The sequence below is a fragment of the Pseudopipra pipra genome, chromosome Z (genome assembly GCF_036250125.1).
Source record: "Pseudopipra pipra isolate bDixPip1 chromosome Z, bDixPip1.hap1, whole genome shotgun sequence".
Taxonomy (NCBI): Eukaryota; Metazoa; Chordata; class Aves; order Passeriformes; family Pipridae; genus Pseudopipra; species Pseudopipra pipra.
Window position 1 is genome coordinate 23,296,299 of NC_087581.1, and position 24,810 is coordinate 23,321,108.

The window sequence follows — 24,810 nt, forward strand, 5'->3', positions numbered from 1 at the left end:
CTTGGGGATGTCCTTTTCAGGGATAAGAGTGGACTTGGTGATTCTTGTGGGTCCCTTTCAACTCAGAATGTTCTGTGATTCAGTGAAGTGGCTTCACAGCCAAGCCTTGTTCCAGCCAAGAAGGGTAAGGTCCTTCAAAGCAGGTGATGATGACTAGTCCTGCAGGGAATGTTACTGATAAAGCATAGTGTACCCTCCTAACTGCATCCTCCCACAGGATTTTACAATTCCAGTTGCATGGTCCTAGCAGAGATGCACCTTATCCAAAGCCTAAGTGTGAGAAACTCTGACTCATCTTCTTCAGTGATAGTTCAGTCTCCAGACCCTTCATGGATTTGGGATAGCTTATTAGCCAGCAGGGGTGATGCCAATTGTTGGTCCAGAACATGGAGCCACTTAAGTGCCACCTGTGACCAATCTGTACCTGGAGTGCTCCTTTTCAGTGTGTATATATACTCTTTATGGCAGAGTCAGCATGACTGGGCTCTTTCCGGGACCCCAAAGAGTTCCTGTTCTACCTTAATGAGGTGATTCATTGCCCAAAACAGCAGTTAGGTTTTCATTATTGACTAAAATTAGAGGACCAGGTCTAAGCAGCAATATGACAGGCTGCAGCTCATTGTCCAGTGCAAACCTGCTTTATCCCAACTTGATCTACGGTTATGTCAGCACAAAGTTTTATCCAAGATACAAAAAGTAAGACGCTGATATTCTTTGCTGGGTCTTCAAGGGGCTCCCTTCCCCCTGACAGAAACCCTATTAGTTCTGGTTTGAAAAACCTCACCTGTCTTCAACTTAATACTGATGGGTTTTGTACTTTGTTTGGTAAGTTATTAGGTAAGGGATAGATCAGAACATGGAAGTCATCCTTAAGAACCTGATGAATTCACCAACTTCTATCAAATTTATGCTAAGTAAAGACTTCCATGAAAGAAAATAGTTAGGAAAAATGTAGTTCAGAAGTTTACGAACCTATAGAATTTCATCTACTTTTACCAAAGATACTTTCATGGAAGATGAACAATATCATTCTGAACTGGTATTACAGTTATTAGTGAATGACTGTAGCTCTAGTCCATCACTTCCTGTAGTTCCAAGGTGAGTTTAGAAGTTCCTTTCTTTCTAGCAGTGTTCTCCCAAAGTTCCAGTATATGCAAAGCTTGCTAAGTTGCCAAAGCCACAACAGAGAAAACTTCTGGATCCTTCCCATAGTACTAATTTCTTTTAAAGTCCCAAGACTGTTAGATCTGGATCTCTCTCTTTTGATAAGAGTAGTAAGCATGTGTACTGTAATTTTAAACAGTAATAACATGCTGTTGGACTACATTTAAGGAAAACTCCTTTATGCATCTGTTTAATTGATATAAGCAAACAGTCTTCATTATGATCTGGAAAAACATATGATCATAGTACATTTTGCAGTGTTTGCTGTGATCTGTAAGGATGTACACTAGGGCAAACAGTGAGATAAAAGCTGCATGATCAAAGCTGAAGCTTTCTATTCCATAGAAGATAGAAATATACCTTTCACAGGACCAGATACTATGATATGATGGAAGGAGAGTCAGGTTCCCTTTTACATTTCACAGAAAAGTTCCCATATTCCACATTTTCAAAGCTATGTAGTAACCCCTTATACACTGCTACATCTAGATGTGAAGCAACTGCTGCAGTTCTTCAGCATTCCAGCATGACAGAAATAGCAAACACATCCTTAGTTTTTTTTCAACAACAGCTTTCCACATAAACTCGAATGAAATGCACAATCTTAGACATGAATATTAAGGTGTATCCTCCATAAATCCTATATATCCTATATAAATCCTCCAGCATTTATATAGAAAACCACTTTGACAGGGATGATGATCAGGATCAGTACGTATGTTTCTAAATTTTTCTACATAGAGAAATCCAGAGTGGATTACTATAGTAACTAAGTTAATTTGCTCTATGTCTAAGCCATTTGAAAATGGACCATGAACTCTAGGGAAGGTAACTGTATTCAGTTATTAGCAAACCCTTAGTACAAGAATGCACAACTGAATGTGCTAATTTTAAAATTAAAAAAAGAATAAATAATCCAAATAATTGCCAAAAATAAATTATTTAATGTAATTATGTAGTGTCAAAGAGCCAGTTGACATTTAGAGTTCTTAATAAGTTAAAAAAGAGTAAGAAACTGACTCAGGTAAAATAAATAACACTGCACTTAATTTTTAAAGAGGATCTGAAGAAGCAGATGGAGGTGGAACCATTTTATTTACCATATACATATTTCATTTACTAGATTAAGGATATGCCTTGAAACATGCATTTTCTTTCTTTATTGTCTTTGCTAAAAGAACTACTCAAATTTTTCTCCCAGACAAGATTGCCTTAAGGCTAGGCTAGGCCCTTTTCTGAAATACATGCACAAACTGAAATTGTGGTCTGATGAGAGAACACTGGTGAGATTATGGCCTACATTACACTTTTAGGTAGAATGGGTGTCTCTAATGTAATTTCTAAGTTTAAGATTGAAAAAAAATTGTGCACAGAGTTATAGCCATGTTATTACAGTAAGGGATCAACTGAATTTCTTTCAACTCAGTGCAATACCTAATTGAAGTTATTTCAAAGTTAGGAATGTGTTCTGTTGAAGATTTGCAGCAAGTTTTAATGACAGTTTTCAACATCCCTGAATGATGTATTCCATTAGGCTGCACCATCTGACTCACTGTATACTTAAATGCACACTTCTCTTGATTTAGACACCAAGCTTGATCGCATCCCATTCATTAATTCAATTACTTAAATTATGAACCCAACAGCATTGTTTCACAGTGAGTCATTTGGTGCTAATACTCCACCTTTTTTTACTCTTCTGCTCTGTTGCTACCAAAAGCATGTTTCATCAAATCAACCTTCAGTCAAATGGAAGGATCAGAAAGCACTAGTAAACATGAATAGCTTAACGTTTGTAGATTCCATTTTGACTTGTCACATTTCAGCCCTGCATGAAAAATTCTGGGAGATTTCTAATATACTCAGGAAGTGCATTACTATGGAAACACCATACTGAGTTTTTTAATCTAAATTCTGTGTAGGATGGGGAAATAACATGACCCTGAGATTATCTCAGTTAGAGCATGGTGCTAATTAACATGACGGTTGGGGCTTCAATCCCTGTAAGGGCCATTCACTTAAGAGTTGGACTCAATGATCCTTCTGGGCCCATTCCAACTCAGAATATTCTGTGAAACATCATAAATTATTATGCTGCTATACTCTCAAGAATACATTCAATGGTTAGTTGAACTTTTATTCTCGATGTATCAATATATTTAACATTGCATACATCTTTAGGTACTTACCTGCAAGTATGTCAATCAATGAACTTGGAGCAGCTTATTTGCAGTTAACAAGTAAAAATAACCTAAAGGAAAAAAAAAAACACAACAAAACCTGAAGTGTTTAAAACATTCAAATTTAAAGAAACATGAAGTGTTTAGAAGAGCAAGCTCTGACTGTACAACCATTTAGTACCAAAGTGCCCCACAATACCTAGTGCACAAGCAAGATGGTGTTCAGATCACAAAGATCTTCTCCACTCTGGTTATAATATACAACAGAAAAGGTAATTGTGGTAGAAGGATTTGAAGCCAAACTATTAAGATTATGTGGTACCTCAGGAAAGTACTCCTGTACAGCTTAGTATAAGAACAGATGGTGCTTGTAAGTATTACTGTACTAACAAAAAGAAGTGCAAATTCTTGGGATTGAGTTTATGCAAGGTAGTAAATGAAATAATGAAAGAGAAAGGTATTGGTCTGGACAGATATTTTAGCTGTCTAAGTAAGCAGAAGCTATTGAAATATTGTGAAAGAGGTAAAATGATTTGGTTATACATGTCCTTAATTAGGACTGCACATTAAAAATCAGAATGTCAGTATGAACACAATGGTAAGTGAATGGCTTGCATTTGGGCAAAAGTAATACTATGTGAAATTGACTCTTACCTTTGGTTCTTCACATCCATAGATTGACATACTAGCACATACTAATGGCAGCCAGCTTTAGCAACCGGAAGAAACGTTAACTTCAGTGTCCTTATCACCTCAATAAAACTCTTAAAGCCTAATTGCTTCTGAAGATGTGCAGACCTGTATTAGTAATGATTTAGAAGGCCTCCTGTCTCCACACACAGAAGACAGTGAGGTTTGGGCTTTATTTTTTTGAGAAATAAAAGTAGCCAAGATGCCTATGCTTGTTAATTAGAAAAATGAAACTCTGAGTTGTTATATCAGGCGATTATTTGTGTTAAACACTGCCCTTTTACGGACTGAGAAACAGTTCCTTGCATGAGTGAATTGCTTGCAACACAATGAGAGCTGTGGTCTGAGGTTCCATCTAGCTTCCATCTGTTTTTGGCCCAATGTTGAAAAGAGTTTTGGTGTGCAAGGCCTTTGATAAGGAGGATGGAGATAAGCAAAACTAAAATTAGCTACATATTCCTATGGCAGAGTACTGGAGAAAGTGATGCAACAATCTTGCTGCTTTATGTTATGGTATGTAAAGAATTTTAAAAAATGAATACTTGAATTCTTAGTTTGTCATGTGATTCATCTGATCTTCCAAAGCTAGAAGGAAAAGGTGCATATATATACATACATGGTTCCAAAATGTTTATTTGAGCATGTACATTTCACAATGAAAAATGTATATGCAAAACAACGACCATCAATACATTAAGGAGAAAAAAAACCCCACCATGTAAAATGATTCAAACTTTTCTTTTGAGATAATGATTATATTAAGACACTGAAAGATGCTTTGTGTCAAGATGTGGTTTTAGAAAGAAAAATACCACCTTAAAATTTAGCTGTGAAACAGTTTTACACTTTTTTGGAGGGGGTTGTTGTTTTAGTGTTAAAGGAAAATCTCTTTTTTTTTTTATGGTATCATTCACAATGTTTTGAGTTTTGAAACTACAAACCCCTTCCGTTTCTATACCGAATCCTCTCAACAAGTCAACGAAAATGCAAAGCTGAAAGATAGCTTGAGAAAACTGTAAATTAAACATACCCTACCTACCCAGTTAGGACATTCCCTGAGAGAATTTCAAGGTAAAAGGAGTGGTAAATTAACATTGCTTCTCTCTGTGTCCTTTACCACAGAGATAAAATTCTATTTCCTATTTGTATTAACCACTGAAAGTGCAAAAAGAAATAATGGAAAATTTAAAAAATTGGTATGTTATAGTAACACTGCAGCAGTTTTGCATCCAAGTTAACCTGTATGCTGTAAACATGGGAAGATTTTAAGTTCTCCTGTACATTTAATACAGGAAATTTATGACCACCCACTTAGCCAAGGGGCAATAAGAAAAGGAAAAATGGGTAAAACTCTCAGTATAACAGTTCAACTTGTTTTATTTCCACTTTTTTATTATACACTTATTATTTATTATATATTTGCACTTTTAAGTTATACATTAAGATTTGGAAAAAAATATTTATACCTGAAGCTACATATATATATATATATATATAAAAGTATATATGAAGCTCAATTTTCATTTTATCAATTCAAATTGAAGCCTGGCAAACAAAGGACTGATGTCACAACAACCCCTTGAAAAACTGTGATTCAAAAATAATTCCTTATATGCCATCACTTACACACATTAGTGTACGTACAGCATAATTGCATCTGTTTTCCTTAAACTGAACTGATTATTGGAAGCAACCTAATTTTAGGTCTGTCACTGTGCAAATTAACATTTGGTTGTCTTTTGGGAGGTTTCAATAGTCTATACTGCTTATTTTGTGTGAAACAAGGGTAAATGCCTGTGAAAGATCATTCTTTTATGTAAGCAGTATGTTTCATTCTGGGATAACAAAAGCTACCAACAAATACTCTGTATTTTACACATACAATGTTCCTACTGAAATGCTTTTTTATTCAAGTACAACTTTAAATTAGATGTTTATATTTTATCTTTTTTTTTATAAATAACATGATATACAGTGCAAGTTCAATCCTTGGCACTGTTCCAATCTGACCACAAACTTTGCAGTAACATTCATTTTGCTTACTCAAGATGCTAGTACTTACTCATCTCTCGTTTGTAAATACAGGTAGTAAATACAGGTAGTCAAAATTAGAGGCCACATCTTAGATGTGGCTCTGAGCTGATAGTAGAATACTTGAAACTAAACTGCTGACTGACAGCAAGATATTCTATCACAGGTACACCATAACATAAGGGAAGTGGGGATGGCTACTTGAAAGAAAACAGAACTTCCCCCATCCCCTCCCACACAGCCACCATCTCTGCTGATCAACTTGGTCTCTATACTGCTGTTCCATGGCCTTCTCCTGTTTCTGGAGGCAGAAGTCTAAGTCATTTGTTAAGCAGAGTTTAAGTCAAGTATGCAGCAATTAGTTTCTACTTTAAATTTTATTATAGTAAGTAGTTTTATCAATGCATTTAATTGAACTTAATCATTGCACTATAGAAACAATTTGTGCTAGACATGTGTAATAGTTTAAGTTGTCTAAATGCTATTGACCAACTTTTAAATATTTGAACATGAAATGTTCAAATCAACATGGGTGGACTGAATGAAACTTTTGCTTTTATATTTTCATTTTAGAGACTCTTGTATCAGGAAGTTCTGGAAGGGCAGCTCTTTAAAAAGTTTGTATTATCATGGTCCCATGAAAGCTAGATAAAATTAGACTAAGACCAGCGTAAATTTTGGTTCAAAGTCTTGAATAGCTTGAATTTATTTCTAGTTTACTCATTTTTTTATGATTTACATTACTGCTAGAACAAGGAATGAAAACAAATTTTTTTCCCTTTTCCGTTTGGAAACTTAGCACGTAGCAACAGTTTCAAAAAAAGTAGTCAATGTAACATTCTCAATAGAAAAGTAGTTAGCAGGTATCATCCAAGAGGCTCTAATTTCAAGTCACCTACACCTCCTTTTTTCCAGTCATCTGCCCTCAAGCAGCATGAAGCATCTAAACTAATCTTAACTTATCCAAAGATTATTTTCTTTCATATAAAATGAAAATCCTTATTCCGTAAACTCTAGTACTTACATGTGTGGATCAGAAGAGTGCACTACCAGGTCAGGCAAAACATAGTTGAACAATGAATTTAATAATTCATTAAAAATTGGAATGCAACATCTATATTTAAACAACTTTATTAACATAGTCAAGCAGTGATTAACATTCACATCTATTATGTCACATCATACAAATGTAAATACAAAATTACTACAGTACAATATATATTCTCTGCATGATCCAAAATATTTGGTGGCCCCAAAAACTCTTTAAAATTCAGCAGCTTATCAAAAATTAAAACCATATTCTATTTAAAATGAAGTTCTGTTAGCACATAGGCAGACTTCAAGAAATATCACTCAATTTAGTACAGTTTGAGAGGTTGCAGGAGGATATGTTTGAAGGAAACATTCCAACATTGTGGCAGATACAGAAATATCAGATTTAAAGCTTTCAAGCAAAACTTATACAACCTAAGTTGTCAGCAGAAAGATCCAGTCATCTTTCATTTAAAACTATATTGTGTACTTCATCCAATTCAAAATTTTAGAAGTGTCTAGTATTATTAAGTCAGACAATATACAACATAATTACCTCTCTTTCCATGAAAAATAATACACTGCAGATTTCAATAGCCAAATAAACCTCCTTATACCAAACTCTTTTTTTCTCATTGCTGTCCTCACAAAAAACACCCAAGCCTTCTTATTTAGTTGCTCATGCAAAGTAAGGAAATAGATACCTAAACCAAAAGTAGTACAATAGAACCAGTTTATAGAAAAAAATATACTATACTGTAAGTGTTGAATTCTTTGAGATGTGGATTTGGCTTACTTAAAGCATACTGTAACACCACACAGGGATTTATCTTATAGAGCCATTTCAAACTTCCCTCATGTAAGTACATTCAAGTGAGTGAGTATCACTATTTTAGCAGAATATACAAGGCAAGCAGAGTACTTGCCTCAATTCCCCATTTAAAATAATAAACTAAAACTGGCTTGCTCTAACCATTAAGTGCAAAGAGCAAGCATCAGTGGCAGACAAAACCCAGTTTCTATTGGAGAAGAATACCTAGAAGACTGATGGATGCAAGTCATCCTGGAGAATGCATAGGTGAGTGAAATACACAGGTACTGATCAAGCCTTATTTATTCAAGGTGAGGTTGTGTAATATATAGCAAATATGTGTGCAAACTACATCAGCATCTATCTGAGAGAGGTGCAGGATGTTTTGCCATTTCATTGTAGAGCTTAATCTTTATCTAAGATAAAAAGTCACTCTTTAGACCCTATATAAAAGCTTTATGCATCTATCATCCTCAGGAAAGAGATAGTATGGAAGCAGTTAGTGTTATTTCTTTCCTTGACAAAATCTGAAACAAAAGTTTTCCAATTTAATGTTGCATTTAAAGCATTTTTTTTAAGAAATATTTCAGTTGTTTGAATATGGATGCATTCTCCTCAAGGGAAGAATGCTTTTGCACCTTGTCTGTTAATACATTCAATATGAATAATATAGGTGAAGCAAAAGTAATTATTGTCCCACAGTAGAAGGTTAATTTAGAGTAAGTTTAAGACAAGAGGAGCTGCCTAAATGAAATACGTAAACTGATAAAATTATGACACATTTTTATTAGCATGTGTTCTGAACAAAAAGGGTACAAGAGTATTCACCTGAGATAAAGTTAGTATTTGAATATTTCTAAGTAGCAATGAGTTTTGCTTGAGGAAAGCAACTTGAATTTTTAAAATATACATTTTACTATTATACAATATATGCAGTTTAAGTAATTAAAATTGATGCTAACATAAAAGTTCTAAGGAAAAAAATCACAGTGTGTATCAATATTGTTAATTACAAAATTTATGCTACTTCATAACTTTTAAAAATTATAATGATTACAAATTTTAACCCATTCTTCTAAAAGTGACCTTTTGAGTACAAGCTTCAAGGAGCAATAAACCAAAGAGTAAGAATTAGCTTCTTAAGATTTAAATATATACATATTCACTGATTTAGAAAATAATCAAGCTTTGGGAAAAAAAAATACAAAATTGATTATTTTTGCTTGCACTGGTTAAAATAATGAACTAGTCTAATTTTTTCCCTAAATGAAATGAGCGGTTTCCTGAATGTGTTATGAAAAAAACTTAATATTGAATTTCATTTAAGACTAATTTAACAGCAATTTAGAACTGCCAAAAAGATGCATTTATAAGGATTTTAAATACACTTTCTGTTACCAACTTAGGTTGATCAGCAGCTTTTTTTCACTCTCAGAATCCTTCAAAAAGGGAAACTCAAAACAGGAAAAAGGCATATATAAAAACAGTAAACACTGACCTCCTGAGGTTCCTACAACAAAAATATTCAAGTAGAAAATCTACACCATTACTTAGCAGCGGCTATTTCTGTAGTTTAGCACACTAACAGCACTTTTTTCAGTGTGTAAGGAGCAAATGAAGTAAGCCGTGCTTTTAGCATGCCAAGAGGCAGAAACACTGGAATGTAACAAAGACAAACTCACAATTCTACCAGTATAAACATTCAGTCAACATTCAAGAACTGTCAAGACTACATCACAAGAATTAAGATGCTTTTTATATATCCCATGATGCAATAATTCAATTTTAAATATTAATGCTGTTTCAGAACTTTTCTTACCTCACATTACACCCTAAATGGCTTCTGCAAATCTTTGCACTTTATTATGCATTAGGAATATGGTTTACTTGCTTTATAATATACCACAGGAACTTACTGATACAAAAGACTATTTTGTCAGTACTGTTTATTTCTGCCCTAATTAATTATTTTCCTTGCTGTCATACCAGATCAGTTCACATCTGTACACATACCTATTAAAACACATATGCACAAAAGTGGCATCCTAAGCTAATCCAAGGTGAGGTGGAGTGGTTTTATTTGGTTAAAGGGGCTTTCTGAAATTTAAGAAGTTTAGTTAAACCCAAATTCTAACTGTTATGCTACCATACTATTTGGGTAGGTTTTCTATTCTACAAACTTTTTAATGTCATTTCTCTGAAACTCTTCCTTAAAGTTCAAACACACTCAATATTAAAGCAAATTTGGGTCTAAAATAATATTCCACCTTGCTAAAGGCTGGAGTTTTTTTTCCCTTTCAAAATTTGGTTTTGAAGTGTTTTTCAGTGGCTATTAACTAATTTATTTCAGAGTTATTAGCTGAGAAGGAATTTTGTGTTTGCTACCAAAGTAATGTAATTTGAAAGCAAGTTATCACATGCTGTTTTGACCAAATTGAATAAATACTATGTACTGGCGTTATTGAATGTATTTCATACAGTACAGTCCAAACTATTCTTCAGGCATAATCCATTAAAATTTGCAAAGCCAAAAAAAAAGTGTGGGAGGGGGACATAAAACATGCATGTGATCATGCATTAAAAAAACAATCTAAGTTGTTTAAACAGCATTTTTAAGTTCACACTCATACAGCTCAAACTTCAGTGCAATGGCTAAATCATTCAACAGTCAAAGAAGAGAACCATGCAAAGAAGAGGAAGTTCTTAAAAAAAAAAAAAACCAACCAACCAACCAACCAAAAACCAAACAACAACAACAAAAAAACCCCCACAACAAAAACCCCACCAAAACAAAAAAACCCCAACAACCCCCCCAAAACCCAAAACAAACAAACAAAAACCCCCCAAACCCAACAAAAACAAAACAAAACAAAACAAAACAAAACAAAACAAAAAAAGGAAAAGGAAAGAAAAGGGGGGGGGGGAACCAAAAACCAAACAAACAAGCAAACCCCAAAACCAAAGATTGTTATCCAGTATCAATTCTGCAATGCAAAGGTGAGAAACTAAATCTACAAAAAGGCTGTTATGGCTTAATTTTGTTTTGCAGATTAATAATGCAGCACTTGAAAAATGGAAAGGTGTGGCTTCACCTCTGACCAGCAGAGTTAAAAATCTCTCCATTTTCCTTTATCATCATGGGATACTCTTTAGGCAATCTAAATTATTAAAGACTTGCCACTTTCAGATGGACACAAGATCAAGTGTACCAGTTAGGATTTCACATTCACAGTACATAAGAAAATACACATGAAAGGAAAAGTAAAGGGTTAACTTAACAAGGATTTATTCACAGGAATACATGTAAGTAGAGAAAAAAAAACACAACAGAAAAGCTAAACAAATGAAATGAAGAGGATCCAAACCAACTTCCACTCTCTAGCTTTAAACTTGCACCCTTGTGCATTTAACTATATCACAAAGGGCCACCAACATGCGCCGATACCGTGTAGATACCCTGCATTACATCAACTTAAACATCTCTTTAAGATCATGCTTTGAACAAAAAGAAAGTGTAGAAGGTAATACGTTGAGTGGGAATAAACACAAACGTAGCAATCTTGTCATCAACTTCTACAATTGTCTTTACGTGCCAACTAACATTTATGCAGCCTTTAACGGGTCTTACCATGTAATTCATTTTAGAGATTCTGATAAAATCACTAGGATATAACCATGCAGAAAGCACATCACACTGACAGCACAGAGGCAAATATTTTGCACAGCTATATCAGCTTTCCACATTGTGCAGGTTACACACAATACAATATCAATCTTATTCTTAACAGATCCTAAAAAGGTATTTCAAGGCCTAATTTAACGTTAACTACAGTACTTTATATCTATATTCTTAATAAAAATAAATTCCACAGAATCTTAAAAAGGAATTTTAAATGCAGGGCTATATTGAATTGGTAAACTGCAACACAAAACTGGCGCAACATAGGTAAATGTATACCAATTTCACTCTATGTGATGCAAGCATGCTACTTTCCCACTAATTAAAATTACTTCTGATCACTATGAGCCAGAACGCATGCCTGAACCTTAAACTGCAAGTTAAGAATAATGCCTTACTCTAGAAATTAAAGCTAAAAACGTACAATAATTAAATCATATCCACTACCTTGGTTGTTTTCCTTAATGTAAAAATTAAGATGTCAATCTTTCCTTTGCAGTGTCCTTCCCCTTACCCCAAAACATGAAAGGAGTGACTTATTTGGCAGCTTGCAGTTGCTTCATTTTGTCCGAGTTAACCTTTATTATTTTATGATGGGGTTTTTATGCTGTACACTGCAAGTGCCTGTTCCTAATACAGACACAAGCTGCATTTTAACTGTACTAACTTCGTTTGCGTAGTTCATTAACATGCAAATACCTAGTAATCCCCTCAAGCAGGATGAAATAATGTAGAAAACCCTTACTTAAAAAAACAGAAAACAAAAAAGAAAGCCTTTTACTGTTTGTGACCCCCATTCTTAGGTTTCCTTTATTGTGCGCAAAATATTTTTCCTCTTTACGTATCCCTATGGTTCAATTATATGGTTACTTATTTTGGTACAAATCCCCACAATATTCCAGAATGTGCTGTTTTGTGACTAGATTCTTTTTTTTTTCTTCTTCACATCCAGTGCAGAGGTGTAATAGGAGACAGATTTCCACCCACAAAGGCTCCAGATGTTAAAACATTTCCCAACATCGACTTAATACAGTGACGGCAACACCTCCCTCCCGCCCCTCCCAGTAGGGTTGGGATTGTACTGTATTCCCTACTGGTTTACCCTTCCCCCCAGTAAAGGGTAACATTTTCCCTGGGTGCAGAGGCTCCCTCATAGTCTCCCAGACTGAAGGACCTGTAAAAGGAAAAGATAAAGGTATAATTAAATCTTACCTTGACCCTTGACAGGTGGATAAACAAAGGGCCTTTTTCAAGCAGTAAGTGCCAACTGTTAACTTAAAAATTAATTTATGCCTAGATTTTCCTTTTTAAGCCTGTTAAGAAAGCAGCCCGTTTATGTAAGATAAATTATTATTCATGAAACAACAATGTATGCTTTTAAGCTACATTGACAGTTCCACTACTGTGCTCAACTTAGATTTACGATAAAAGCAGTCCTATATATTTTAACCAGCTTTTCCATTTTTTAGCACAAAATTATGAGGTAGTTATGACATTGAGAAAGTATATTACACGTATCTCCTACTGACCTAACAGCTTCCCTTTTAGGTGGATTAAACAAGATAGTTTCTCAGTTCAAACTGAGAATAATGGTGGATTTTATCACTTTGGCTTCCTCTTCAATAGGAGGAGAAGACACCTTTATGTTAGAAATAAAACACCCTCACTGATAATAAATATATAAATGTTTGAAATTGTTTTATTTTTAATCCATTGTTTGGATCAAACATGTAATTCAAACAGGATTTCTTATGTCAGTGACTGAAAAAGCTTAGGCTAACTTTTAAATAGTTATCCATTCCAAAAATGAAACAACTGCATGACTCACCCCCGTAATTTCAGTGCAAAAATTCTACTAGAAGTATCAATTCTATATAAAGACTAAGTGAATCAACTTAATTCACCCTCTTTTTTTGGGTAATATAATAATCTCTTCACAGTATCACACTACTTTACTCATGGGAAATTTGTTTAATAGATCACGCACAGACAGCATACAAAGCATGGTGGAACAATAACACAGCTATTCTAAAACGCACTTTCACTGCTCTTTGTTGAAATTGAATCATTCTCTACACAGAACTGCCTAACAATTCTGAATTGGTGCACAAAACCGGAACATGGCAATAATAAACACATTAGCCTCCCCAAAACATCATGCTTTACAGTTACAGTAATTACACATTAGCATAACATCCTTTATTCAGTGCAAAAAGCATTGAGGATGTAGTTCAGAGTATACTGGACTTCACATAACTCCAGTACATTAACAAATTTGCTTTCTATACTAGAGGAATATTCCTGCTTCGACTACATCTGCCACCTCTTAATTCATAACATGTAAGGGAGCCTGTGTCTTTCGTATGATAACTTCACGATCATATTCATCACTCTGCTTATTAAACTTGAACCAGCACTTTGTTATACCTACGCTTCCAACTTTATCTCGATAAAATAATGTGTGTATGATACACTCACTTTTTCTTTCTTTCTCTCTCTGTAACAATAAAAAAAGTCAGCTGCTTTTGCTACAGTCTCCATCATTTAGGTATACTATCATACCTTCTTTTTTTCCCTCTCCATAGGAAGGAAAGATATCTCCTCCCGTGTGTCTGAACAATTCTAGATGGATGAATTAATTATATTTCATATAATGCACACAGGGAGAAAGTAGGTTATACAGATCTGTTTACCAAGCAAGATTTCTGTGCTTACCTCTAATTATGGGACTGCAGCTACAGTGCATGAGGTTAAACTCCATAGTAAGCTGCAAGGCGCTCTTTTAAGGGAAGAGGAAACTGGTCAGAGAAACGCCTCCAATTCTCATCCCCAACTTGATTTTTAAATCCATGAAGAATCTACAAATGAGAAGGGAGAAGTCAAGATAAGCACTAAATAGAGGATATATTATTTACTAGCCTCATATGCAGTAAGCCACAAATTGCTGAGTTGTACATCTGGCAATCTGAATTCCCTGATTTCATACTGAAATGCTATTAAGAAACAAAGGAAGTATTCTCTTAACGTGTTTTTTCTTTTAAAGGTGACATATAGAATATAGCTACCCCCACAATATGTGTGTGTATACATATTTATATGTATTTTAATGGGTAACCTAGAGTTAGGCCATTTCAGAATGTCTATTTATAATTTTTTCAATTCATCATTCATTCATCCATTCAGTCAGTCAGTCAGGCAGTCAATCAGTCACTCAACTGACATAGATCATACATGTTAAGACTACCGTGTTCACATTTCTTTTTTAAATGTGTAGGATGTTATGGAAAGAAAGCTGAGCCAAAACCGCAGCCAACATTTGACAAAATGAATATGTCCATTTTTAGCACAAAAATAAAACCTGTGAGAGCTCTTTATTGCATGGAACCTGTAAGACAACTGTCACTAAAAAGGAAGCTCTTGAAATCTTTTTTGTTTTGCAAGTACAGGAATCCACATTCAATGGTAATCAAAAGCCAGTGAAAGAGGAAAAACAATAACCTACAGGTTTCAGTCTGGATCTTCTGATGTAATAAATTATCTGAAAACCAATAAATTAAATTCTACTATCAGAAAGGTCTTAGTATGTTAGCTCTTAAAACAACAAGTAACAAGTGAATATTAGAAAGGACAAAAGCAGATGAAATTACTTTTCCTCATAGAAAATTATGCAAAGAGAACCTAAAGTTTTGGTTTTCTTTTTTACATGCAGTGAAACTGAGTTGTGGAACAGTCTGTCCTGAACACATTCTCATAGAAATGGCAATATCAAAGTTATGTGCTAATGACATTATAGTGCCACCAGTTAACTTACTGCTTTTCTCCCTTCCACAAGCAGGTTCGCCTCTCCTTCCTAACCCAAACAGTCACATTCGCCAGCTGCCAAGCAACTACTGAAAATCTAAGAATGCTCAGGTATGACAAAAGGTTATGTGTCAGATTTCGACACTGGCAGCTCATTTATCCATGCTCTTGAAAGTGGTATTTTTCTCCCAGGTCTAGTGGTAAAGAATAAAACAAAAAAAGAAACACTGGACAATCCAGTTTCTTTCCACTGTTCCTGAAACTCATAATTATTGCTGGAAAAACATCTAACTGGACTACAGCGCTCATGTATTCATGAAGAAGTAAACTAAAACCCCTGCATGCCATGACTGAAAAAAGCTTTGTCTCCTTTCCTGCAAGGCAAAAAGCACAAAAATACATTAAAACTGCTTGCTTTAAAAAGCAAAGGTGTCCTTTTGCCAAGTGATCAAGAACCTTTGTGTCTAGTTTGAATGCCGTGGGTGCTACATGGACAACTTGGAAAGAATCTAAAAAACAGGAGCCTAACTTACTGAAGCAAGTATTCGATGCTGAAGGACTGGTACAGAAACACACACTGAGACTGCTTTGGACAATCATCATAGGCTGTATCCTGGACTTCCTTTTCACTTGCATTTTTCACAGCATTCCTTCTGCTGATGCATTTTCTAGATTTAACATTCCTTGGAAGGAGACCAGTTATCTGAGAGGCTAAGACAGTCAGATTTCTGTCTTTTCTCTTAAAGATGGGATAGAAAAGTTCTAGCTTCTGTTTTCATGCTCACACATGGCATTAATCGAAGAAGACGTGCCAATACTGACCCATGATCCTAGTAAGTTTTTAGGAATATGCTCCATTTTTACTACAAGGGTATCATGAACTTTTCTTTTGAGATAGCACTTCCTAAAAATCGAGATTTCACTTTAGAACTTGTGAAGGGAACCACTTTTTTTCTCTCTCTCTTTTTTAATGTAAGACATCAGTGCAAAAATACAATATATCACATTCTGGTTGTGCTGGTGGTTTTGTAGTTTAGGGGGGTTTCTTTTTTGTTCTTTTGGTCCATTTGTTATTTTGTTTCTTTTTCTTATTAAATACAGGGAAAACAGTCCTTCTGCTTAAACTCTGTTGATACTTTGTCAATAGGGATGCATTCTTGGGTATAACTGTATGTTTGTTTGTTTCTTAAAACTTGCTCGCCCAAGAGGGATTCTGAGGAGGATTAAGCAATCCCTTATTTTCAGCAAAAGTAAGAGAATCAAACAGAATACCACCAGGATATTTTTAATTCAAAATTTTCTAGATATTTCTTCAAAATAAAATAGGCATCTTTGTGACAAAAAGTACTCTTGAACCATAAAGATCTCATTTTCTAGAAAAAGAAGTCTTAAATGTAGTATAGAACCCCCTGTTCTTTCAAACGCAGGACATTATGAAAAGCTGTTTGAGGATGATTATCCCTTCAAATAACATCTCAAGTGAACTTCTTAATTTTAAAAAAGTTAGGAATAACCCAAATGCATATAAGAAAATATAGGTTAAAAAAATATAAGAAAATAAAGGTTAAAAAAACCAGTCAGGATTTTCATGTTGTTTTGTTTGAAAATGTATGACCTTGCATGACCACAGGGGGCAGAGAGACCTCCATGACCAACACAGTAAATGCTACAGAAAGAAACAAACAAACCAGAGGATGCAGAACAACCACCATTAGAATATACTGTTATATTAGAAGACTTACCTTACAGAACATGTCTCGAAGATCATCTTTTGGACTAATCCATGATGCAACAGCATCACAAAAAAAAATAAAGTCCTATAAGATTAAATAATCACATAGGTTAGAAACCTCAATTTATACATCTGAAAACAATATTTGATGTTTATTCTGTGAACTGTACAGGGTCTTTGATCTCAATTCACAACTGCTTTTGCTTTTATCTATTTATTTTTCCACTTAATTCAGACAATGCTGTGTTCTTGTATGCCTAAATGTTCAGAAATAGAAACTGCTGAGTGTCTTAAGACCACAGTTAAAAAACCTCAACTCTCCCCTCCTACATCACACTAGCCTAACATTTCTTTCAGTACACATACAAATGCAAGAACCAATCACCTTAGTAAGAAGGAACAAATGCACACTTGCATATTTCCAGTTGGGGAAAAAAGGTGTCATATTGCTTTAAGCAGAGCCAGAAGTTTTATTCCGGGATACAGGTTCAAAACTAAAGCCACCTCAAAATCCCTATGCTTAGTTCATCTGCTGTCATGCATTACCTCCTCCTACACCAACAAAACACCAGTCTTTAATAATTATGTTAACAATGCAGATGATTTCAGTAGGAATTGAGGATAATGACTACAGAGGAGAGATGGGCTAATCAAATGTGTCCTGAATTATTCCCTCCCCTTAAGCTACATGAATGAACAAACAGACAGCAGAAGAGTGAAATGTTAAGTACAGAATAAGGCACCAGTGAAATGAACTGAAAATTACAAAACAAGATAGAGGCTCAATTCTTGTGTTTCAGGAAGAAGAACTCCAGGTAGAGGAGAGGGAAAAATCAGTTCCATTTTCCTCTTAGAAAATATTACATTGTTACAGCTTTACTGTAGAGGTGTAGAGACAAAATATCAAGTCATACTGTGTTCTTCAGTTGTACCATTTAATTTAAACATATGCATGTTCATTGTCCACATTGACTATTTAAGTAATCTATTTAAAGTTGAAACAGAATCTTCTCTATCCAAGTTTTAAGAACGGTTACTGGTTTTTTCTGTTTCTTGTTTTAAAAGCCTAGCTTGCCTCTGGAAAATAGGTTTCATAGTGTCAACTTTCACCTTATATTTGCATCCAGATCCTGACCACAACCTGCCAGAAGTATCAAAATACAGTTATTTTAATCAAAGTTCATTATTTATATATTCGCTGCAAGGAAAAGACAAAAACTGACTTTAACAATACTCTCGTCCTTTCCTTTTCAGATGATAATTACTGAAGCATCATGATACGTATCATTCACAATATAAACATTTTGGCCTCCTTGACCTTAAAATAAAGCTACATCATGCACTGCAGGGAATCACATCAAGGTAAACCTTTTCATACTCCATATACAGCTTTCCTTAAATTTTAAATGGGTAAAGAAAAGAAGTTAGTATCTATTAGTGTATCTTACTTGGACTACTCCACTGGGGTTGACCGTAATCATGGTACATATCCCACGGAACGCTGAATCCTTTTCCTCGTTGTCTCTTATGTTTCTCAGAGAGGTGCACCTGATAATTTGGAGAGCAAAACTTAGCTAACTCTATTACTTTTCTTCATTCAAGTCAGAACTAGATGACAGTATCTGATGGAATAAGTCACACTGATAAGATGATCTGAAACACAATTTTGAACACTTAAAAAAACACTTCTTCCACGTAGTTTTTACTAGCATAATCCCATTAGGTTTCACCTCCAGAATCTGGTTTTTCTGTTACACCATATACAGTTAGAAAGTGTGACCTGTATTCCATTAAATACAAAAGAAACATGTATCTGAAATATTTATAAAAGCTACCATTATTAGAAGCGGAACATAAAATACTATCACAGTATGAATTATGTCAGATATCACTTACAGAACAGTTATTTAACTTTTACAGCAGCAAGCAAGCTATTTTATACGTAACAAATCTATAAACATATATTCCTTAAAGCATTTCAAGCCTCAGACTGAATTTTAAATAATGCATTGTTTAAATTTTACAGTATTTGCATGCATTGTATTATCATTCTGGTGGATTTTAAAATGCTCTTTCATAGTCAAGCTTTAACACAGCAAGCATGTGACAATCTTATCCCATGCATAAATTAGTCATTAGCCACAACATAAAGAATACATGACGGTGCTACTGAAAACTCACAAACCTGATAGGACAAGATTAGTCACATGGTTGGCAATGATTAAGGATTGAGATTTTGTAACCAACTGAAAATATATCTAAAAGTGAGATAGAGAGAAGAAGGAAAGAAAGAAAGAGAGTGAAGAAAAATGAATTAAAAAAAAAAAGATTGAATAATACACACCAGGGTCTTATAAACTGCTGTAGCATGGGGGCCACCTCTTGAGGACAAACGTAACCAAGACGACCAATTGTTATTGCTAAGGTAACGCAATCACGGTTATACACCACCAAACGCCAACCAAGACATGAGCAAATGAGGGGGGAGGAGAAAAAATAAAGAAAAAACAACAAATAACTCAGAAACAGAAACCAACAGAATCTGTGTATGATAATAAACATAAGATTTCACCAGTGCTTGTTTATTACCACCCCCTAAATAAGAGGCAGCAACATATATGGTATACTCTCCAGGGTAAAAGAAAAATTAAAGGAGTAAATGAGAGAACACCAAAAACACAATTTTAAATCCAAAGGCCTTCTGATGTAAGCAGTCGTTCTGCCCTCTTCAGAGTAATCTTTTGCAGTAAATTTACCTACCATACATTCAAAAGTTTTTATTCAAATATACTATTACAGCTATTTTTGATAAAAAGAAATCAACCATTTTCAGTTTTAGTATCAAGTGTTCTAAACATTTTATTTTTTTCCCAGGTTTTGAATTCAAGGTTTTAATAGATCCCATCTATCAGTAAAAATACATGCATAAATACTTTTACATGGAAAATACTGTGATCTGTCTGAAAATTCTAAACAGATGAAGCACTTCTCAAAGAGCACAAAATATTTATCTTCTTCATAATCTCACAGAGAATTTAATTAAAAATGGTTGCTAATTCACAGCAACTGACTGCAGAAAATTAATTCTTTAATCTCAGTATTTCTTCTGTTCACAAAAGGTTTCCTCATAGATGTATAAGAATCTGACTTCTGATACCAAAGCATAAGGACACATGAAAAGTAAAATTGTTTCATCACATGATTAGACAGTTTGGTTCATTGTTCCGAGGGACAGACCAAAGAAAATATCATCATGCAAATGTGTTTTAATGGTGTTTGCTCAACTCACGGAAGATTAATCTTTAGAAAAAGGAGAGGGTGGGGAATAATGTATCAGGATTACTGGAAGCAAAATACATGAATAATACTAAAATCCAGCAGATTTGTATGAAGCAGAGAAAGGAAACCTATGTTCAAGGGACATACTATGCAACACTCTAATTAACAGGCATTTGTGAACAGTTTCATGAAACATGCAATAAAGCAGATGATGCTTTCTCCAATAAAAGTTTGGTGTAGGATATACTAGTCTGAAACATATTAATTCCATGAAAGCTGCAGCTCCCTGTTAATATACAGTTTTGCCCTAATGTAACTCAATTTCCATATGCAGTGTCTAAAATTTTTTTGCTATCTTATAAAACTGCACTTGCAGTTCAAATGAAAATACAATTTTATCTGTAAATTCTTACAGCTACAGCCTGTACAAGGAATAGTAATCTCTATCAAAGTGTGTTCTCATAATTGTTTTCATAATTAATTACATAGCAAGCTACAGCAAAGCCAGTAATTTTCTTGCACATATTAGTGGCACACAGTAAAATATCCCACAACAAACGTATAATACGTACACCACACTCAACATTTATTTGCAGTTATCCATCCCCATTTAAAGGAACTATTAAGAGAATAATAAATAAATAAATAAATAAATAAATAAATAAAAGAAAGTTAAGTGTTTGGATGCTTCCAAAAATTCTCTTAGCAATGATGGAAGCAAACATTTAAGTATTGGATGCTTCTCAGTTACAGGTATTACACATCCATCAGTGCAGAGGAAGGAAGTCAGGGCAGGGGCAGGGGTAAGGAAAATTTATATTTTTATACTATTCCATGGTATATTTCACAACAAGTAGGTATTTACTCCAAAACTACATTTTCAAAAAGTAGTACCTATAATATGCCATACAACTAGGTAATTTATCCTTCAACTTCACCTTCCATACTAAATGGGGGTTAAGGAGCAGAGAAAGTGCAGCTTGTAAGTTTAGAGAATACTGGAGGAAAAATATGCAAGGAAAAATCTCTCTCCAAATTATCTCTTGCTTTGCTCAAAAAATGTAACTGTGCCATTGTATTTGCATCATTTTCAATCATGTCGGATATAATAACTAAACTATTATTTTCTTACAGTTTTCAAACTGTAAGATGAAAAAATAAAATTCCTAATTAGTAAAATAGTAAATCGTAAAACCATCACATTATTAATAAATTTTTCCTAGAGTATGGAAGGTGCTTGTTATACCAGAACATGCCCTCTATAAATGCAAAAGAAACAAGCCTCAGAGATTTCAATTCAGTAAGGTATTTGGGGATTGCTCCCAATTTGGAATTCAAAGCTGTGCACCAGAACATAAAATATGCATGCCATTATTCTTTTCAGAAATTTGTTATTAAGTGACCAGGTAATAGAAATTAAATATAATATAATTTCAGTTACATTGTGGTAAAACTGCCATCATAGATCTAGATTTTTGTGTATGATATTACAATTTTATCTTAAAATAAAAGACTGCATTTTTTGTAAATTCAAAGAGTTCATTATTTGTTTTATATATGCCAATGAAATTTGTTTCCAACACTAGACATATATATACAGTACACATGTAAGGACACGTGTATATCAAAAGCAGTGAGAAATAAGTCTTTAGGGGTTACTGCATACATTTGTCATACTTAATAAGTAAATAAAAGTGGACGAATAATTACACAGACTATAAATAGATATAAAAAATGTTATAAAAGGAAAAACCAATGACTTTTAGAATCTAGATATATGATATGCTGCAAGACTGAGACTTGTAAGAGCTTCTGCAAAACAGAGTTGCTTTTGCTTATAAAAGCCAAATACATAGCAAAAAAGTCAGTTCTGGTGTGGTTCCCCTATGCAATTTTAAAAACGATTATTAAAAAAAATCTCTAATTTCCTTCACCATGTACAGTTAATTTTTTGGGTACCTGTGTTCTCTAACAACGTCTTTGGTGTGTTGGGTCTGTTAATTATTTCTACAAGCTGATGCAACACCATTGGAATATAAGGCTGCATCTCTATACCTGAAACAACAATGAAAAAAGATTCAGAAGAAAACAACCATTAATATCAGTAATCTAAACAGAATGCATACCCTGAACTTACTAACAAGGACAAGGATCTCAAATGTAATTTCGATTTTAACATGAAATAATCACTAAAAAAAAAACACCCCAAAATGCCCAGACACATGCTAAATGTGCACAGACTAAAGAAAAAATTAAATCTTACCCATCTGGATAGAGATTTCTCCAATTGCCCAGGTGGCATTGTTACAGACAGAAATGAATTCAGGGTTTAGGTTGGTTCCCAAAATTGGCATGAAATCAGCTAGAAAGAACAACATTTTAAAATCTCATCACACAATACAACCATCTTGTCCCATTAGTGTTAGATCAAGGGGGGGGGGGGAAGGGGTTTAAGAAAAAGACACTGTAAGCCTATTTAAATGCTTGGAAAGTGTTACTTGTGAATTAACAAGAGCTATATTTCTGCTATATATCAGATTAACCTGGAATTTAGAACCTAAGCAGTTCAATGCAAATCTTTTCAAATTATGCTTTTAAAATCTTTCTAAAAGGCTTTATCTTTTTGTAACTCTAGAAATCCTTTTCCCCTCCTTCCCTTGCTTAGGTGGGGGGAGAGAGGGGAACAGAAGAAAAAAATCACAGCTACAAGTATTTGTGGTTTTATAATATGGTTGAACAACTTCAAATCATCTGGATAGCTGTGTATTCAGCCATGGTTGATAAAACAATGAAGACTAGAAGGCAATCACATCTTTGATTAAATTTTAAGAAAAAATGAGTCACAAAGGTAATGATAACATCTGCCAAACAAACTTTAAATTCCAAACCTATTCAAGCATTCATTTGGCAAGTGTATCTTAACTATATCTGTGGGAAGAAAGAGCAAATATCATGGAAGTGTATAACTGATGCTACTTCCCTACTGAAATGAAAACAATGCAAAGAACCAAAGGAAAACCTATCCTGTAGCCAAGTTTTTTGATTTATATATGATATATAATTTTCCATAATAATAGAGTCTAGTAGAACAAAAAAAGCTTTAAAAATAAAGGACAAAGAAGAATTTTTGCACTGTCTAAAAAAATAGGACCATGTCTTCTAAATGTACAGTTCAAAGGACAAAAGACCACAGACCATTGTTGATAAAGGAAAATTACAATGTCCAATACCATGAAAAGGCAACCCACAGAACAGGCAGGGAGCTTAACAATGGCTAAACTAACATCTTAGGAATTTGTAGAACAAGTTGTTTAATACTAAAAGAAACATACCGATGCAAGGTTTAACATGCTGAAAACAGGCCTTTGTCAGATCCCCCAACAATGCAAAAGAACTCTGCCGTACCTCAGGCATTTTGTCCTGAAGAGAGAAAGAAAAAAATTACAATTCTAGAAGAGTTTCTGATTCTCCAAATAAAGAAAATCTTTGGATCAAGTAGATGACTCGTCTCACCTGCATGCATTGGTACATTAGTGTCAGGATATTGCTGCGAGCCACTAGCTGTTCAATGTTGCCTCCAAGTCCTTCAGCTAAACCACTGAGTAAATCAAGAGCCACAATCATGAAATCTTTATCTGGAGCCTCATATTGGTCTGGCTGAGCATTATGTAACTGCAACAAATAAGTACACATTTTCAAATTATATTAGATTTTCTCAGGGGTATGCATAAAAAAAGGTTTCCAAACTGCACATTCATTTAGATATTGAATCTCTCTGCAAACCTGTAATTTTACGCAGTTAATACATTAGTTTAGCAAAGTAACATTGGAATAGTCATAGAAAAATACCATGGCTTGTGCAAGTGTCTTCTGCACCAGATTTACACAACGCTGGTACACAGGTTCACAGTATGGAAGAAAGCCAGATTGCAAGGCAGTAGCAACTGACGACAGGCACTGGAATTAAAAAAAAGAAGAAACAGAACACAGTCACTACCTTTCCTCACATTCCTGAAGTGCCTTTTACTCGGGAAAGGTAACTTAAAAGATATTAGGATTTTAATTACACCAATATGTAACTGATTAAGTAAACACAGCCTAGAAAGGCAGTACTGGTTAGCTGAGGCAAGGCAACTATCAGCAAGTTGTTACTCACTCCTGTACACATCCGTTGAGAAAATTTCTCAGCAGCAGCATCTTCTTAGAGGTAGCCAAGAAAATGCATACAAAACCAGTTATGATAATTTCAGACAGCACTTACACTAAGCTGCAGTATCTTGTCCATGAACAAGCCCTATTATTACCTAAGAGTTACAAAACTAATTTTCTAGAGGTTCTTTCCTGCTTCACAGTCAGAAAGTACAGAGAATAAGACTACATGGTCTGGTTCATACCTTCAGCTTGTCTGACA

General features: G+C 34.4%; 1 protein-coding gene and 1 long non-coding RNA gene across 7 annotated transcripts in view; one reads left to right on the top strand and one right to left on the bottom strand.

Annotated features, from left to right (window-relative positions):
• Positions 1–11,170: 11,170 nt before the first annotated feature.
• The window catches only part of TNPO1 (transportin 1), a 69,499-nt gene continuing 55,859 nt past the window's right edge, over positions 11,171–24,810 (bottom strand). For 3 of the 5 annotated variants that reach the window (XM_064643059.1, XM_064643058.1, XM_064643060.1), the window contains 10 exons: positions 24,249–24,356; positions 23,913–24,071; positions 23,732–23,819; positions 22,663–22,761; positions 22,359–22,454; positions 19,465–19,540; positions 18,569–18,668; positions 17,131–17,205; positions 14,303–14,445; positions 11,171–12,761 (listed from right to left, as the gene is read on the bottom strand). In XM_064643059.1, coding sequence (XP_064499129.1) covers positions 14,338–14,445; positions 17,131–17,205; positions 18,569–18,668; positions 19,465–19,540; positions 22,359–22,454; positions 22,663–22,761; positions 23,732–23,819; positions 23,913–24,071; positions 24,249–24,356 — 909 coding nt within the window. In that variant the 3' untranslated portion in view covers positions 11,171–12,761; positions 14,303–14,337. Of the gene's footprint in view, positions 12,762–14,302; positions 14,446–17,130; positions 17,206–18,568; positions 18,669–19,305; positions 19,379–19,464; positions 19,541–22,358; positions 22,455–22,662; positions 22,762–23,731; positions 23,820–23,912; positions 24,072–24,248; positions 24,357–24,810 lie in introns of those variants that run through there. The other 2 variants (XR_010426995.1, XM_064643061.1) reach the window with 2 other exon arrangements.
• On the top strand, positions 14,445–22,362 carry LOC135407736 (uncharacterized). 2 transcript variants are annotated; one of them, XR_010426996.1, is made up of 3 exons: positions 14,445–15,499; positions 18,375–18,482; positions 19,995–22,362. It is a non-coding gene; the product is annotated as an uncharacterized LOC135407736 (long non-coding RNA). The 2 variants fall into 2 exon arrangements; XR_010426997.1 differs by having other exon boundaries at positions 21,147–22,362.